General features: G+C 40.8%; 1 protein-coding gene across 1 annotated transcript; it reads right to left on the reverse strand.

The window, feature by feature from the left end:
• Nucleotides 1-3,428: 3,428 nt before the first annotated feature.
• On the reverse strand, nucleotides 3,429-18,546 carry ndufs4 (NADH:ubiquinone oxidoreductase subunit S4). Its single transcript, XM_077714550.1, has 5 exons — nucleotides 18,382-18,546; nucleotides 16,525-16,603; nucleotides 4,689-4,861; nucleotides 4,417-4,490; nucleotides 3,429-3,621 (listed from the first exon to the last, which is right to left on the reverse strand). The coding sequence occupies exons 1-5, from the start codon at nucleotides 18,462-18,464 to the stop codon at nucleotides 3,518-3,520; spliced, it is 513 nt and encodes a 170-aa protein (XP_077570676.1). The 5' UTR covers nucleotides 18,465-18,546; the 3' UTR covers nucleotides 3,429-3,517.
• Between the last annotated feature and the right edge of the window lie 581 nt (nucleotides 18,547-19,127).

The following is a 19,127-nucleotide window of genomic DNA, read 5'->3' on the forward strand; positions in this document are numbered from 1 at the left end:
CTTGCATCATGGCATCACGTCGCCATTGCGTCATGACATTATCGTGTCTTGGCGTCGTCAATTTGCAGGCTCGTGCATGTCGTGTTTTTATTTATGCCCATATAAGCCGTACCCTCGATTCAGTCATTTTTTGTCCAACAAAAATGGCTTATCTGCGAGTAAATACAGTACCCCCAAAAAAACTTCAGTAACTTAAAGAAACTACCGACTTATTGGTAAATTTCGAAATATAGCAAGCACCATGCAAAAAACATTGCACAAAAAAAATGGTAAAATAATGATGCAAGTTAGTTTTGTACTTAAAATTATATTAAAATACTTTTCCATACATTTTACTTTTTCAAGACCGAAATTGGCTATATTAATGCTGTATGACCCTTAAATTCCATATAAAGCATACTCTACCATCCCTAATAACAGTATGTCTTATTGTGGGAGCTTTTCACTATTACAGGATGGCATACTAATGAGTTCACAATGAAAAATGTCATTTGTGAGTGAGTTCACATTGCACCTACTTTGAACAACTGTGCGCATGGCCATCTGGTCCTAATGAGGACGATGTCCAATCCAAGCGCTCATTGCGCATACATTCGTGCACTTATAACGCTTTCAACTTTTACGAAGCGTGTTTTTTCCCTCTGCGCTGCTTCTCGCCGAGTGCCTTTGAAAAGGCTAACAGCAACACATTGCTGTCATTCATGGCCCGCCGACCTCATCGGACCATTACACTCATATCACATCGGTGCCTTTGATGCACCCGGCGACAAAACAACATAAATAGCGAGCACAAGGCTGTGAAAGATTTGCAACGCAGTGCGTTAATTAACGAAGGCTTATACCAATTAGGCACCCACGGCTGGTATGTGAACGTCAGTGCAGTCACGCAGAGTGGGACGAGGCCGCAGAGTAACGCCACTGTTTACGGAACACAAAGGCCGCAAACAAGCCGGTTTTCCGCCAAGTGTTAAGCCCCATTTTCAGACCTTATGAGAATGTGTTTTGCTACATTAAAGGATATACATAAAAGTAAAGCGAAAGGTTGCTTTTGCTCACATTTTAAAGAAACTGAACTTAACTCAAAGTTAGTTTTCATCTGAGACCATGAATTTGAATCTACGAATTACTGTACATCCTGGGCAATAAGGTTAAGTGCGCACTGCAAGGTAAGATGCAAATTTGGATGGGGTTTTTTTTTTTGGGTATAACTGAACATTTTGCAAAGACAGAGTTGTTGTGTGAAGATAGCTCACACATGCAGACCGTAACATATTGTCGTACGCCAAGGTATCGGCAATCACGCTTTTATAGAAACTTGTAGTGACCTATGTCACTTGTAGACGATGTACAATGGGGGCAATAGGTATTTGGTCAGCCCCCAATTGTTTAAGTCCTCCCACAAGAAAATATGTGAGATGCCTGTACTTGTCATCATAGGTGTACTTCAACTATGAGGGGAAAAAATGAGGATCAATTTTTTGAGAATTTGTTTGTAAAAGATAGAAAATAAGTATTTGGTCAATAACAAAAGTCAACAGAATACTTATTATATACCCATTGTTAGCAATAACAGAAGAAACATCCCCAGGTTTTCACACACGTTTACTGGTATTCTGGCCTATTCCTCTATTCAGATCTCTTATCCAGAGCAGGCATGTTTTGGGGTTGTCTTTGAGCGACAGGGACTTTCAACTCCCTCCAAAGATTTTCTATGGGTTTGAGATCTGGAGAATGGCTTGACCACTCAAAGACCTTGAAATGCTTTTTTGGAAGCCACTCCATTTCCCCGAGTGGTGTGTCCTCGGCATCATTGTCATGTTGAAAGACCGAAGCACGTTTCATCTTCATTACCCTTGCTGATGGAAGGAGGTTCTCATTCAAAAACTGACAATAGTTTGCCTCATTCATTCTCCCCTTTACACATATCATTCGTCCTGCCCCCTTTGCTGAGAAACGGCCCCAAAGCATTAGGTTTCCTCCTCCATGTTTAACAGTTAGTATAGTAGTGTTCTTTGGATGCATCCCAGCATTCTTCTTCCTCAAAACACGATGAGTAGGGTTGTGACAAAAATAATTCATTTTGGTTTCATTAGTGTATATGACTCCTTTCTCAGTTAAGACAGCTTAAGGCTTTGGACGTGTCTCTTTTATAGTGATAGCAATTTTATATGGGTATCGTTAATAAAGGTATGAGTGAAGAACAAAATAATGCTTTACAGAATTCGTTACCGGTGTGAGATCCTAGAATCTGGCTTGTTTGTTATTGACCAACTACTTATTTTTGTTACCATAATTTGCAAATAAATTCTTTAAAAATCACACAATTTGATGGTTCTCTGAAATCCCATTTTTTCGCTCACAATTGAAATACACTTATGATGAAAATTATGGCCTCGTTCATCTTTTGAGTGAGAGAACTTAAAAAATTGGTGGATGACTAGGTGCTTATTTTCATTTTATAATGGAACTAGAATAATTATAGTTAATGAAAAATAAAAACTGGTGCCAAAAATTGTTTCTTGGTCACCGATAAAAATAACATTTCCTGCATATTACATTGCGACAATTGTTTTGTATTTTACATTTGCCATTTTTCTACTGGTATGACTTAGTCCCAAAAATGGCTTTTTATTTTAAAAACATTGCATTTATACACATACAAGACCATCTGTATTTAGGCCATTGCACACTCAGGAAGAAAAAATACTAGTAATCCCTCGATTATTGTGTCTTTACTTATCGCGAATTCATTACTTCACGTTTTTTTCCGCTATTAATTATATATTCATTATAAGTTCATAAAAAAGTGAATATCCACACTGAAACTCTTGCTACGAGGAGTCAGCACTGAATAATAATACAAAATTAAAGTTATACTAGTAGTGAACCAAAGCAATTTTTCGATTATCCCGGCCATGTCTGGTCTACATTGACCGCGATATTCGAGGGATTACTGTAACGCCCTTTAGCTCTACAGTCGATAAGGGTCGGCAGCGAATGAGCAAATGTTTAAATGGTTTGAACATCTACTGGTGATGAACTCATTTTAATTAACGGCAGAATAATGACTGCATTGAAAATATTCACTTGAGTCATTTTAGTTGCTATCCTGTATTAATAAACGTGTTAAATCGCTAAGCAAAAGACAGGTTTTAACCATGCAAAGGAAATGAGAAAAAACAACACAAGCTAAACTTCATTCTAAAACAGATGGAAACAAAACGACGCCCAGAAGAAGCAAAGCCAACTTTGCCAAGACATATATTTATCCTAGCATTTAAACAGGTTGTGACTGTAATAATACGGCCCTCTTTGTTGCACATGCAGACACTTCATGAATCAAGTGCAAAACATTAGGAAGGAAGTCGTTAATGAAGTGAATGGTGGAAAAATGAAAGCCGTAATGAAAACAAAGTTTTAGTTTGAACTTGTGATAAAGCTTTTATTAACAGGAATTGTACAGTTCTACTTTAGGCGGGACAATGGTAGGTCACGGCAACCAATTGATGGCTCGAGTTTACTTGGCAGATCTTCTGGTCCTCTTATCCCAGGAGAAGTTTGCGCCGTAAGATTTGACGCGAGGCTTGGGGCCTCGTTTGTCGGTGATTTCGTAGCTCCAACCTGGTGGGCAAACGTCAGCGTGAGCGACGTTTAGCAAGGATGTCGCGTATGTTCGAGTTGGACAGTGTCCAAATGCAGGGGAGGCGTCGGTTTGAAACCGGCAGGCTGCTTCTTGTCACACAATCATAAACACAGCAGAGCTGTCCTTTTGACAAACTCTTACCAGATGCTGTAAGATTGTCTCGTTTAATCTTCTGTTAAACATTTGGACGCAAGAGTGGGCGATTTTAAGGCTGGAGTTTTTTTTCATGCTTGGTTTTGTTGTTCGGCCCTTTTACGTTTTCAATTCAACATTACATTTTGTCCATGTATGTTAACAAGGGTTCATTCTTCTTCTTCTTCCACCTATGTAATAATGCCTGTCCTTCTCAGTCAAGTGCTGCCTCCCAATGGACAACATGCAAGCACATATGTGGCTATTTAACCGTATAGAGGAAATGTTATTAATAAATTAGTTATTAAAGAATTGGTGTGATAGAGAAGTTTATATAATTATACTTATTTCAATGTTGAATAATTCATTTGTTATAGTTTTTTCCTATCTATTTCATTTTTTATTATATATCGACCTTTTTAAGTGTGGTTTACAAATGTATTCAACATTCATTGCTACTCAATTTTTGACATTTACTTAATAATTTCGAATAAAAAAACTCCTCGCTAGTTTACGTTTTCTTGCAGTTTTTTTTTAAATACATAAATGCCCTCAAACACAGAAATAAAAAGAGAAAACCAAAGTTAAAAAAAAAAAAACATTGCGAGACTAGGAGAGGAGAATAAGTGAGAATGAAATACCGTTTTTCTCTGCAAACCCAATGGCGTCCTCCTTAGACGAGAAAGACAGCACCATGTTGGATAAGGGATCAGCGCTGCAAAGGGAGGGAAAAAAATGTAAGATCCCTCAGTGCCATTAACGATGATAGTTCATATGGGTATTTTCATCATTCTGCTGTGAATTCAACTAGGGAGTAGAACAAGGTTCTTTTGCCACCAAACCTCCCAGTTCAAATGGTTTTGTCACATATAACCGTCAATACCAGTCAATGAGTTAAAGAAGGTTTTCTTACGTGGAGGCCCAGCCCATGAGTGGGTTCTCCCAACGTTCCCTGGTGTCAAAGTCCATCTTCCACTTCTTGGTGCTGTTAACTCCCGACTGCATAGCAGTTTTGGCAGGAACAAATATGTGAACTTTGCGCGTTTTTACATGCTCCTCCGGCACCCCTGTCACCGCGCTGATGTCCTAGAACCAAAGATATGATATGTTAAAAAATGTCTTTTTTTTTACCCCAACATTTGAGCAATAATTCCTGAATCGTACAAAGAAGGACCCGCGAGAAATAAACAATTCTTCATGCAAAAATTCCAGGAAAAAGCAGAATCTACCTTGTAACTCATGCAATCTCCACATGCATCAGGCAAGAATCATGTCTACTTTTATGTTACATGATCAAATATTGTATTGGTTTTGATAGGAATGTATATGTAAACTTGATGTGCATGTCTGTCTTTAATACAGATAATAAATTTTTCCTAAATCGGTTGAAAAAGTAAAATTCCCTGCAGTGTTTGGGAATAGATCGCGTTATTCTAAACAGAGGACAAAAGGCCACAGGAAATATCATCCACCTGTGTACCAAACAGAACTTTTTAAACTTATTTGCCACCATTGACAGCATTGGACATCCAATCTATATATTTGAGCAGAGGATGGCGTTGTGTTCTTTCTATCAAGATGGAATCCAATTTTTGACAGAATGAAGACGTCAAGAAGTGGACAAAAAAACCCAAAATGAACCTCCCAGCATAGCGGCCACAGCCACCCAAGATTGAGGACTTCCCTTTCAGTTCAAGAATTTGACACGTTTCAATAGCCAATACAACTTCAAAGGATCAAATTTTCATCATTGTCTGTCATGGGCCGCTTGATTTGCTGAGAGTAGAAAGGGGGGAGGTGGCTTGCTTTGCATGAACCCCGTACACAAAAGCCCGTCTATGCTGCGGCGAAAGCGCTTCCAAGGGTATTTAAGCCTTGGAAATAACAGGTTTCACTGCTAAAACATATTTGGCAAATCAATGTAAATTTTAAACATAATCTGCAAGGAGAAAGGATTGTAAAGAGGAAAAGCAGGACAAAAGGGCAAGAAGAATTCACAAGTGCTCGGAAATGATTTCCGTTTGCCCCATCTACTTAACCCTAACATTTGTCTGCGTGTCAGCGAGAAAAGAAAAACATGTTCCCTTCACCCAAAGGGAGAGTGGTGGATGGCTAATGACACAACACCCAAGACAGTCTTAGAGTGCAACTAAATGAAGACACATTCCGTATGTACTCGCATATAAGCCGTATCAATAAAATTGGCTTAAAATTGTTGAATTTTACAATTTCTTGCGTGTAAGACGCCCCCTAATTCACAATTTTCACCTCATGGTTTTAATAGGGAGTAAAAATGTATTACTTTGAAGGGAATATCTTAAGAATAGTCATTGCACGTGGTATTTCTGAGATACTATATGAATCAAAAGCACATGATTAGGGTCAATAGGAATATAATAGGAATAGTCCTTAGGAAGTTAATATGCCTGTCTTTGTAAATGGAAAATATCCAATTATTCAATTGATCCTAAATGATGTCATATATATATTGTTGGGGCATAACAATAGTAAAATACTGCTCCAGTAATCAATGTGATTATTCCTACAACAAGTAATACAATGCAACATTGATCTGTGTTGGCGTGAATGCTCGATACTCCAATTCTCTTATTCAGACTGTGAGTGATTCATCAGGATTTGGTGGCACCATTTGATTGTCATCTCCCTCCGAGTTCCATAATGACGGCAGTAGGGTGTGTCAAAACAAAGGCACTGTTGGTTCATTCTGGGCTACTGTAAGCACAAGTAGGAGTCTAGACTCGCGTTATGCCCGCACGCATGAGACCGAGCGCTCACGAGGTTATCGTCCCGGCAGACTGCGGGCCACAATACTGAGACTGACAAAGGGAACGATTGTGGCTGGAATGCGCTCTGTTCCCAGGAGGACTAGGCGGCAGCCTTCACAAAAGGAAAAACCCGCACGGTGGGCACTTTTCTTCTGCCATGTACAGGAAGCAAAATGAGAACTATCAAGTTTGACACTATTCACAGGGCCTTCACGGGGCCCCGACAATACCTGGCTGCGCAGACAGAATGCAGGGCTAAAGAACGGGGGGGCGTGGGCGTTAAAGTCTCCGTCACGTGAAAGCGTGTCGCTATTTGTGACACCTCCGGGCTGCATGCCAAATTAAGAGCATAGGGGGCTTGTCGCCGTGGGGCCGCCAAGGCTAGCACAATGCTAAAAGCCGATACCCCTAATGCTCCCAATAGGAACCGCGGGGGCTGGTTGCAGAATTTGGCTGCAGTATTTGTGTTCGTGCGAAGAAAGTGTACTTTTTAAATGAAGGTTGAAGTAAAAATAACAAGTGGGACTTGGGATATTCATGAAATCAAAGATGCTTTTTGGCCCCCTTTTGGAATTTCAAGTCAAGTTTGACTTCCACTCCACTGAAGCATTTTGTTATTTTGCACTGGGATGACCTGCCCTGCTTTATAGGCCACCAATTCAACTCTTTGTTAAATGCTAAATTAAAAGTACCTATGTGGCACATTTATCTACATACATAAGTACATATAACATGCCCAAAGAGCTTTACCTTAGCAATCATTCACCCACACGTTCACAGTACAGTGACGCAGGCTGCCATGCATGATGACGCTGACAACCCACTGGGGAAAAATTAGGGTTCAGTGCCTTGCCCAAGGGCACTGCAACAGTGGGCAGTCGTAGCCTAGAATCGCACCGCTGACTACAATGACAATAAAAGCATTCATTTCAATACAAATGAATTGACCCTTTGTTCCAAGGAAAATGCCAGCTACCAATATTAGTACAGGAGCCTTTGTTTGCAATTACAGAGGGCAAATGTTTCCTGTAGCTTTTCACCAGATTTGCACAAACTGCAGGAGGGATTTTGGCCCACTTCTCAACGGAGACCTTATCTAGATCAGTCAGGTTTCTGGGCTGTCGCTGAGAAACAGAGTTTAAGGTCCCTCCAGAGATTTTCCATTGGGTTTAGGTCAGGAGACTGGCTAGGCCAGGCTAGAACCTTGATATGCTTTTTACAGAGCCAGTCCTTGGTTTTCCTTGCAGCTGCTTGGGGTCATTGTCATGTTGGTAGACCCATGACTGAGGGAAGCAGGTTGTTCCCCAAAATCTCAAAATATAAGCACCCTGACCCTCTGCTTAGTAGAGTGCAGTCATCCTGTCCCAGGTTCAGAAAAACACAGCCAAAGCGTGATGGTGTTCTTGGGCTGATACTCATCACACTTCTTCTTCCAAACAATATTAGTAGAATTTTGAACAAAAAAATCAATTTTGTTCTCATCTGACCACAAAACTTTCTGCCAAGCCTCCTCTGCATAATCGGAATGGTCATTGTCAAACATAAAACTGACTTGGACATGTGCTGGTTTAAGCAGGAGAACCTTTCATGCCATACATGATTTCAAATCATGATGTCTTAGTGTATTATCAACTGTCACGTTGATAACAGTGGTCCCAGATCTTTTCAAGTCATTGACCAAGTCCTCTCATGTAGTTCTGGACTGATCCAACAACGGACTAAATGATAGTATGGGGTGGAGGTGTGTGTTTATGCAGCTAAAGACCTCAAAGAGGTGCATTTGGTTCAAGATAATACATGGAACTTATTACTCTGGCAGTCAAAATGGACTGCACGTCTAACACTGCCAATGGCACTCAATGAGTTCAATGATTTACACTTAATCGTTCACATTTCCATCAGTACATTTCCCAGAGTTTGTCCAGTGAAAACTGAAACCCACTTAAGCCTCCTTGATGACTTCTGCTCCCAACATTGTTGCTGATTCAATTTGCAGACTTACTTTGAAAATTACAAGAAAACTAGGGGACATTCTGAGGATTTTTGTGGCGATCGTAAATGGGAAAAATAGTTCTCCAAAAATATTTCGGACTATCGAGATCCAAGAGAACGCACTAGTCAATTCATGGGAGATCACGAGCAGCCAAGTTGGATGAAGGGAGAAACTGCGTGGGGGATTCGGACTAGCGTCTAATACCAAAGGACCTCACGGGGCTTGGCCGGAGCGTCGCCAAGAGCTGGGAGCGGCGCGTCCTTTGCGCCGTTACTGTTGGTTCACTTAGCCTCGCTTTTTTGGCTTCAAAATTTGATACTCCCTTTGCGGCTATTGAGGGGAAGAGGATTATTTTAGTCCTGAAACAAACCATAAAAAGAAAATTCACATCTGTTTGTGTTGCTTCTTGACGGCTCAATTATTAGAAAATCATCTGTGGGCAACGGAGCCAAGAGGAGGACGTGCACCTCGTCACCTTGGTGGACCTCAACTTAGCAAGCCGCAAAGGTTTTCATATCGTCTGATCTTTATTAGTATCGATTGTGAGTACGTGATCGTTTCACACATGTCGGACACATTTTAGGAAATATGCTCATATCTGATGACAACTCAAAATTACTACGATAGATATACAATCAATCCACTAATTGCTCAGTCATTCGTCTAACAACAACCGTTTTAGACCACTTTGACTATGAATTCTTCCTTCTATCAAACCAGCTTTCTTCTACTTTTATTTTTCTTCTATCCTCCAAACTGCTTTCCTGCCTATATTTTCCCACTTTTATTCCTTCTCTAAGAAATGCCTTTCCTGCTGCATTCTCCTTTTGTGGAAAAATAATATTATGCCTCTTTTAGTGTAGTATCAATACAGATCAGTGTTTCTAGCCATTTGATTTTCTTCCAACTTCTGAAGAAAAAAAAGTTTTTTCAGACAAATAAAACAAAAACCAGGAATAGGCCATTTTCCATGTTTCTCTTTCTGATATTAGAAAAAATAAATGGCCGTCTGGCGGCCCAAAGACAGCTGGGATTAGCTAAAGCGGTTCAGAAAATGGGATGAGATGAATGGCCGTGTACAGTACTGTATTTTTGAAAATATATTTATTTTTTGACTTTAACTCAAATTATTTGCTAATATGTACTGTACATGTAAATACGGAGGACTTATTACACAATAAATTTCAATATCTTATTTGTATGTACATATATTTTCTCAATATTTACTTACTTATTTCAACATGTATTATTTTAATATTAATGTCTATCAGTATCCACTGCGGACCTGCCAGTTCTAACAGATTGAACGTCCATCAGCCTTAATGGCAACCAACGAGTCAGACACTACGACAGCTTCTGTGCGCAGACTGGGGTAGTCCAAACATCCGTCGGACAAAACTGCGCAAAAAGGTCGTCGGGTCAGCGGCGCTGAATCATGTCCAGTCAGCACGTGGTGAAAGGCCAAACCATAACCCTTAATCCCACGCGTCCAGCACCCTGGAGTTAGGGCCGCACCCAGACTCGGAGCCTCACTCAACAACCGTGGGCTGGTTCCCACCTTAACAACAACTTTGAAGTGCAAAAAAAGTGGGCCAATTACAGATTGTATGTAGAAACAAATATTAGGTTGCCCGCTCACAAACTGAAGCGGTCGCGGCTGAATGAATGAGAAGCAGCTGGCATGAGGGTCATCGCCAATCTCAAGTTACGCATACCATCCGGACGGAAAGAACGGAGTGCGTCCTTTGCGACTATGCCGTCCGTCTGCTGTGTCGCATCCCGTACATTTGCTAACAACTTACTAACAAAGCGGTCAACGCAGATAGAGTGAAGGATCCCTCTTAAGAGGGTTGGTCTTGCTGTTGAATGAAATACTAATTTAGTGGCGGATGCATAATAAAGCCTCTCGTCAGACGCCCTTCAAAGACATCCGACATACGGAGACACAGCTGACATTTTTTATTCACGTGCCTTTCAAGAGGGCGCGCAGACAAAACACACTTCATTTGTCTGGGCTGGGAGGCGGGGTTGGCTCTGGTGTCGCGAACGTGGTCGGTGTCTGAGGCTAGACAGGCTTAGAGAATATACACCCCTGTACTGCAGACTTAAACTGCTTGGGCTAAATTTAGCCTGCCTGCAGGCAGATTTGTGTTTTACAGTGATTGTGTTTCTTCGCTGGGCAAGACAAAACAATTTCTTTTGGTTTTATGCCGCATTTTTCGGTGAATTTGAACTACAGTAGTTTTCAGTGCCATGTCAACTCCCACATGGAACAATGCAAATGTACGGTGGGTGAATGAGTAATCCCTCATCCCTTTAGTGCCCCTTCAATTCAGGTTGCGATGCTCTAGAGAAACAAGGATGTATTGATGAGTTGGAATCCCTATTTTGCTCATTTCTCTTTGTTGGTTGCACTTGTTTGTAAGGAAAATATTATGGTTTACCTTTAGCCAGATGAGTATTTTAAGCTTACATTAAACCAGCTTTGTAAAATGAGAAATCCTTCAACTAGTGCTGCCATTTAATGTAAGTAGAAGGATATATTCTTGCAAAATTTAAAGTTATCTACAAGTCCTTGAGAGAGGTGAAACACTAACATGTGTCATCTCAGGAGACCAACGTACAATTATTCCACATATCAGAGAAGGCTATATTAAGAGGGCATAATATATTTAATTGATAATACAATTAAATTTTTGGACTATGTTCTGTGTGCCACTCAACACACGGAGTCAAGGGGAGAAAGTATGAAAATTCCCAGCACGCCTTGTGGTGGTGTTTTGTAAAAACTCATTTATTGCTGCCTCATAATTTTAAAATTTAAACAGCTTATTCTTTATCCACTGTATTTTGTGTTTTTTGCGTACTTATCACACCTGTGGTATGGTGATTTCTAGAGAGCTAGCAACCATTTTATAACATTATGAAAGTATCAGCAGACCAGACTTGAGTGAAGTTTAACATGCAAAAAAAATAACAAAATGCGAAATTCATGATGTTGAGGTGTATCTCATTCAAATCAATTACTATTGCTACAAGAGTTCACTCCATCCTTTGAATAAGTAAGGCCGCTTTGAGAATGCTGTCAGTCTAATTCGCGTTGGTGAGAACACAACCTTGTTGGCAGAAGTATTAACAGCGCCGTCCAAAACTTCCCTACACCATACGAACTAAGCAAATGCGTGATTGGTTGTGACACAATTAGGACGATGATAATTGGACGCATCTTGGAGCTGTCATGTATTTCATAACAAGACGGCACGGACTTGGCGCCAAGATGTGGTTAGCTTTCTCACAATCAGATCAGTTGAGTTCAACATTATCTGCGGACCTTGCAGTTCTACTGTCGGCTGCACTGGCGGTATTACCACCCAGCTATAAAGGAGGCAGAGACAATTGCAATCCCACAGATTGCCTATGAATGTGTCTGGTGTCTTTGGAGCATTCAACAGCTCTCTAGCGTTCATTTTGGACAATAGGTTTTAGATTGATTTAGTGCAAACAATAGAATTTATAAAGTCAAGAGACAGTTGCTGACAGTTTCAGCTGCCACTCTACTCATCGTCAGAGCTCTAGCGTGCCTAACATTGTAAAACAAATGTCACAGTAGCATAAGCTTCAAAGCAGGGGACTCAAATTCTTAAATTCAATAAAATAAGTTGATATTTTTAGTAATCCTTACACATTTTGAATTATCTTGAAAGATCAAGTTTGTGGGCCGTACAATGAGCCAGGACATTTAGCTCAGTTGTCTGTGAACCAAATCCATCTTAAAGCAGCACAAATAGATGGACAACCATTCATGCTCATACTGGGGGCAAATTAGACTGTTCAACCAGTCTAACATATTTTGGGGGAAAACCAAAGCACCTAGAGAAAACCCATGCAAGCACCACACAGTGAGGACCCACCTGGGATCGAACCCTCGATCTTCGAACTGAGGCTGACACGCTAACCACTGAATAACTATTCTTTCCTTTTATTAGTTTATCACAAAAACTTGAAAATTGAAGAGAAATTGATCGGCTTGAAATCCAAAGTTGTGGCAACTACAATAGATTGGATGTTTCGCGCCACCATGGAAGCCAATGAGCTCAATAAGTGCTATGTAAGGGGTTAGTCTCTGCCCATCTTTTGTCCACATTTTACATTAGAAGTCCAGCAAAAGAAGAATTCTTCAATGTGCAAGGATGGGCTAAACTATTCCACAATGGGCTGAAGTTGGTGCAGATTTTCGTTCCAACTTATAAGAGAAAACTTTTCCACTAATCTGATATCTTAGAAGTGCAATCAGTGCATTGCAGTCAGGTGCTTCTTGTTTCAGCACAAACTTCGCCAGTTTAAATGTCTATGTTGGACCTCAAGGACTTTCTAGATCAGAAAGTAAATTGAAAGAATCATCGTAGTAAGTATGAAAATGACCGAACTAAGTTTCCATCTTCAGTGTCTGTCTTGTTCGCTTCCCTTCTCAATTCCCCACTCTTCCATAACTTGTCTTCTCTCTCTTGTAAAACGCAAGTGCTTTTATAAAACTCTATAACAAGGCTCCACAAGCACTTAAAGATGACGCTCTTGGCTTAATGCAAGGAGAGCAAGCGAAATTCAATGTAGATACTCAGATATATAACTGTTGGATTTGCGTAAACGATCACTGCGACAGGCCAAGAAAGCAAAGAAAACAGCCGGGCCACAAGTGAGGGAGGTCGCAGACATTCCGTGTAAAACTGTGTATCAGTGGCTTGCCAGCCGGACACAGGGAGCTGCCCAGCATGCTTAATCAAACAGTAATTACAAACAAAAGCAGGTCGGCATAGGCAGTCTAGGGAACAGCTCCGGGCAATGGGGCTCCATCACGCAGGGCTTCCCCCCCGCCGTTGGCAGGCTCTCAAATTGCGGCGCTTTTGACAGTGCTCAAAGACAAATTTTTAAATTTGGGGACAAAAGCAGGGCCATTATATCAGCTAACCCATATAAATATTTAACTCCTTGTGCACTACTGGCCGCGCTGGATGCCCAATTCATTCGAGTGGGAGAACTGGTAGCGATTGAATGTAGCGCACCCGATAAGAGTAAAACCCAGGGTGCTGGTATTGTCAACTAATAGACAACTAACTCGATGACATGGAGAGCCAGATCTGCCCACCCGGCCACCAGTTTAACATCTCAGTATTAGGGGTTGTCAATCATAGTTAGAAAATTCCTGGCAATGTTAACATTGTATCCGCAAACCAAAAAAGAATAAAACAAATTTTGGGTTATTCACACAAGCATTGTTTTCCAAGACTTCTTTCTGAGACAGTCTTGCCACGCCCCGCCCCTCCATCCGTTTGTAATGGAGATGAGTGTTAGAAAAACTGCAGATGCAAGTTCCTGTAAGCTTTTCTATTGTATGGGACAGACGAGATCGATGGGCAAGATACTGAATGTCACCCAAAGATTCCGACAAGACTTTTTGGCGCTAAATCAAAAGATCATTTCACGGCGGCCAATATGCAAGCTCATCTAAATGAGGTTATTCAGAAATGTTGGCAGCGCCACACAGCACTTTCTCTTGGGGGTACTGGGGAGGGAGACAGCGTGCAAACCCGACATAACCTCTTAGCGGACTGAGACCTTTGTTTGATCGGTCCGAGCAGAAAGCAATTCACACTTATTGATGTCCGGATGAATAACTAGCGTGCCGACATAGTCTGAATGGCCAAAAGGGTGAGGGCTCCCGTTGGCCTCTCCCGTGTGAAACGGGGAGCGTTCTACTGTAAACAGCTGAGGGCCTCCCTTTTTCGCGCACGGCGTCGCCGGCATTAGACGCCAACAAAGGAACATCTATGGCTGACAACACTCAAGTGGTCACTTTTTTTCTCTCTCCAGTCTTGGGGTGTCTCGCAAACCTTTTGCAAGCTCCTTTTCTTTCACCACCACCCCCTCTTCATTTTTGCGGGCCTTTCTCCCCTCCTTTTTGCAGTAGCCCCCACTGAGAAGACAGAGACAGACACTCCACCCAGCCAAAGGTTTGTCTGCCAGTATGGTCAGATTTGGTGTGGGACAAAAGCATACTGACGCTGCCCACACACAGCATTGAGCCCCCCCAAACCACCAGCTCAGCAGACCCCTAAAAACAAGCCCACGACGGAGTCCCGCTTTCTGAGCAAAGTCCCATTTGTTTCCACATATCTCGTCTTTTAACTGGTAGTTATTGGTATTTTTTGTGCAGATAATCTTTTTTTTTAAATAAAAAAAAGTACACCGAACAATCTGACATTTTTTTACTCGATTGATCATTAAAAATACTACTAAACAGAGTCTGCAATCTTGGCCATATTAGCCTGCTGGCATTTTGATGTGGACAGTCATGGTTATTAATATGGGCAAATAAGTGTACTTCTTGGATATTTTTATACATTCACAATCCAAGCATGATGTTCACGATTTTCTGCTGATTTGTACTATATCAATGTGGGGAGGAGGGAAATTTGTACTGGACAGCACAGGTAGACGGCATCTTTGCACACTGCATCCTCTTCAGTTTGGTTACATTCCTGTTGCAGCCAGAATATTTTCATTTTGCTCACAAGGGCCAAGTTAAGGTACTTGAGCCTCCAAATTTTGAAAAATGTTTAAATACTTTCAAGTTTCCCAACCAGTGTCGTCAGTGAAAAAGGTAAAAAGGGCAGCATTCTGACTTTGTAGATCTAGAGCAGTGGTTCTTAACCTTGTTAAGGCAACCGAACCCCACCGGATTCATATGCGCATTCATTCACCACCATAGTGTAAAATAAAATAGGATTTTTTTTTCAAATTTAGGATAGTCATACCTCTACTTGTGAAATTAATTGGTTCCAATACTTTTTTTGTAACTTGAAAATTTCGTAAGTCTAATTTGTCCCACGATCCTCACACAACTACCAAACTAAACCCTTCAAAATGGGTCAGTAAAAGTGTCTTAATTTTGTATGGAAGATGTGAGCCATGTCTTCTGCAGCCAGTGATGGTCAAGCGGGGCATGTTATCGTGAATAGACATGAGGAGTCAATGTGTCTTAATCTCCATGGCAGAGGCGGCACCAAACCTCTGAAACCGACTCAATGAACCCACATTAAGAACCATTGATCTAGAGAAAGTTTATGGCAGAGTATCTAGAGAGGAACTATGGTACTGTATCTGGAGGTCTGGAATAGCAGAGGAGTATGTTATAGTTGTTCAGGCCATGTATGACAGTTGTACTACAGCAGTGAAGTGTGCAGTAGAAATGACAGTTTGAGAGTTGGTTGTTGAGTCGGGATTGAGCCAGAGATTGTCTGTGAGCCACTTTTTAAATTGACTTGAATCGTGGCAAGTTTTGTAAGAATGTAAAATATTGTGTCAAAGAATCGATATCAGATCGTCATAAAACTGGCAAAAAAAGTTGATTTGTGTTGGAAACAGAATGTCCCCAAGAGTGCATTTTATACATGCCTTTCCTTTTGGTCATTGCTTGTATCGGTTTGGTTTTCAGTTCGCTTGTTGCAACAAAAAAAAAAAAAAAAAAACACTGTACTCAAAGACCTCCAAATAACTGACTCTGTGGGGCATTTGAACAAATTAAATTAAACCCCAAAATATATAAACAGCCTATGTTGAACATAAACAGATTGAGAATTTAAAAACTGCAAAAACTGCAAAAACAGCTAAGGGAAGGTCTAAATAAGATCATAGATGCATGGCAAATACCGTTTTTTATCCCATAGTTTAGTTACTTTTCTGTATTGCTGTCAATGGTGCTAAATCATGATAATTCACTGTAACATTTAATGCCAGGATGTCACACAATTTCCAAGTTGGCTGATTCCAGGGTCAATTTGGCAGGCGACGACAATGGTTTGTGACATTTCTTTAGACAAATGCATAATTACTCTGGCCTGTGATAAAAGCATTGCGTGGGCGGAGAAAGCAGCGCATGAGACAAATATCAATTTGAGGGAGGGAATCCTTACCAACTTCTCATCAACTGTGATAAGCTGCGTGTCTTGTCCTGCACCCTCTGCCAGCCTCTGTGCGGACGTGCTCGCCAACCTGGAACCATGACATATAAAATCAACACAAAGTGGAGAAAAAAACAAAAAAAACAAGTTGGAACAAGGTGAAAATGAAGTGGCGAGGTGGGAAGTTGGGTACCCCCTCCCCGCTACCTATTACTTCTGTCTGGTGAATTTCTGGCCCAGCATGGCTCTCGTCCTAATGAAAGGACGTGCTTCAAGTTAACTGTGGTCAAGTGTCCAGGAAGGACTGATTATGTAGTTCTTTGTCAATGTGCAATGTGGGTACAGAGCGCCGTTCTTCCGAGACGACCACAAAAGCCGCTATTCGCTCTTCTATCTGTAGGGCTTTTATTTCTCGTGCAAAAAAAAAAAAATCCTATAATATACTTAATTTCAGGCTCGCAAAAGTAAATAGTCTCGGATTTTTTTACATCTCTAAATAATTCACGTACAATCAACTTAAACTCAAAAACAATGTTTCTATACTGCTTATTCTTACAAGTGGAGTGGAAACCTTTCAACAATGCAATGCTATATAGAGTGATTATTCATTGAAATTTAAACCTTAAAACTTGCCATTTAGGAGACGATAGGATTTTCTTTATTAAATTATGTGCTATAGATTCGGTGTTCTTGTACCAAAGCATTTCGAGCCAGGTGGCAAAAAAATGACCAATTCACCAACCCAGTGTTTTACAGATAATGGTGCATGTGTCACCAAAAAAAACCTCATTAGTTAAACTGTGTGTGTACCATCTGCTGGAATTAAGACAACACAAAGAGGACACCTTTTCACCAATCTGGTGTCCTACAAGTGGAATCAGTGGATTGCAGTCAGGTGCTTCTTGCTGTCTCCAGAAATCTCATTGGTTAAACTATCTTTGTTGGATCGGTTGAAATAAAAACCTGCACCCTCAGCGGCCCTTGAGGACCGTTTTGCCCACCCCTGATCTAAGGAATGATATAAATATGAAACCAAAATGCGAAAAAAAAAACTCACGATTGTGGCAAATTTAATTTTCTATTTAAAATTGGCAGCTCAGTGAGTAAGTGATGAGCGCCTCTGCTACCGATGTCCCTCGTTCGGTGCCCATTGCTGGCTCAGATAGGCTCCAGCACCCTCCGTGACCCTTATGGCGATAAGCGCTTCAGTAAATGATAGAATTAATGAGTTTAAAATGTATAAATAATTATTAGAACAATAAAACTATACATAACATGCACATGTTAGTGAAAAATTGACCATCTCATGGTAACCTGCCAGGGTGCCATGCTTGTGTGGCGTCCATGTTGGTGGGGGCAAATTAACTGTCAAATGCAATGCCATGTACATTTAAAAAACATCATCTCTCAACTGAATGCATTTTTCAAAACTAGGTTTGCTTCATGCATTCATTTTCATGTGTCATGCATTTCACGATTGTTTAAACAATCTTAACGCAGCCACGAGTGCTGTTTGCAACAATTTAACCTCCCAATCAGGAGTAAACTGACGAGCTACTGACGTGCTTTAAACGTATAGTATAGAAACAAGATAGTTTGTAACAATACATCGTTGCGAACCGACAAATTTCTACACTCGAGCCTCTAGTTGTTGTTTTGTGATCGATCGATTTAACATCATACTAGTTATAAATACGGGTTTAGCTTTCTATCATTAACCACCATTCATTCAGTGGGCCACGAGCTTTTTGAATGCAATGACATGTACCACACGGTTTGCGTGCAACATCCTGGCATCAAATATAAGTAAACCATATTACAATTATACAACTACACAATTACAAACAAAAGATCCGATGTAATATGTACCTGACGGGGCATAGAAACACTTTAGAAGCAGTGTTAATCACGGAAAGGCGTCCCAGTCCCAGAAGTGACATTGAGGAAGCCATGTTTGTTGTCAGAAGGCAACTACGGCGGCCGCGGAGAGGAAAAACTGTACCCAAAGAGAAAACGTGAAAGTGGAATTAACTAGAGACAACAGTAGAATGATAATCTAAAATATAAATCCATGAATCTAATGATCAACCCCTCATCAATCTTTCAAGAAGCCTGATAACGATCCTGATTAATTGACTGAGGTGTGGTACTTTGAAAACAGACTGGATAAGGTCCCTCAAGGACCACAATTGGTGATCCCTGTCCTTAATTATTTGAAGATATACATATATGAGTGTGAATTGTTGTTTATCTCATTGTGTAGTGGGATTGGGTGGCAACCAATTCAGGGTGTAACCTATCTGCTGCTCGTAATGAACTGGGATAGGCTCCAGCACCCTCGCGACCCTCATAAAGATCAGCAACTGGAAAACCACACGCAAGCACGTGGTGCACATGTACACTCCACAAAGAAATGCCGGAGCTAGAGCTTGAAACCTTAATCTCATAACTGCAAGGCTGACATGATAACCACTCTCCATCATGCTACCTACCCTAATATGTATTTATATATTTATTTATGGATGTATTTATTTTATCTAAAATATATTTTCCTGTGTCTGCATTCTCACGCTCTTGCTACTGTGACAATTACATTTCCCAAATACAGGATGAAT

The sequence above is a fragment of the Stigmatopora nigra genome, chromosome 4 (assembly GCF_051989575.1).
Source record: "Stigmatopora nigra isolate UIUO_SnigA chromosome 4, RoL_Snig_1.1, whole genome shotgun sequence".
In the NCBI taxonomy this organism is placed as follows: domain Eukaryota; kingdom Metazoa; phylum Chordata; class Actinopteri; order Syngnathiformes; family Syngnathidae; genus Stigmatopora; species Stigmatopora nigra.

Excerpts from the sequence above, each read along its gene's own strand:
- ndufs4 (XM_077714550.1), bottom strand. The coding sequence starts at position 18,464 with ATGGCTTCCTCAATGTCACTTCTGGGACTGGGACGCCTTTCCGTGATT. Across the intron at positions 16,604-18,381 it reads GTGTTTCTATGCCCCGTCAG|GTTGGCGAGCACGTCCGCAC; the intron begins GTACATATTACA and ends TCATGGTTCCAG. Across the intron at positions 4,491-4,688 it reads CTCATGGGCTGGGCCTCCAC|CGCTGATCCCTTATCCAACA; the intron begins GTAAGAAAACCT and ends CTCCCTTTGCAG.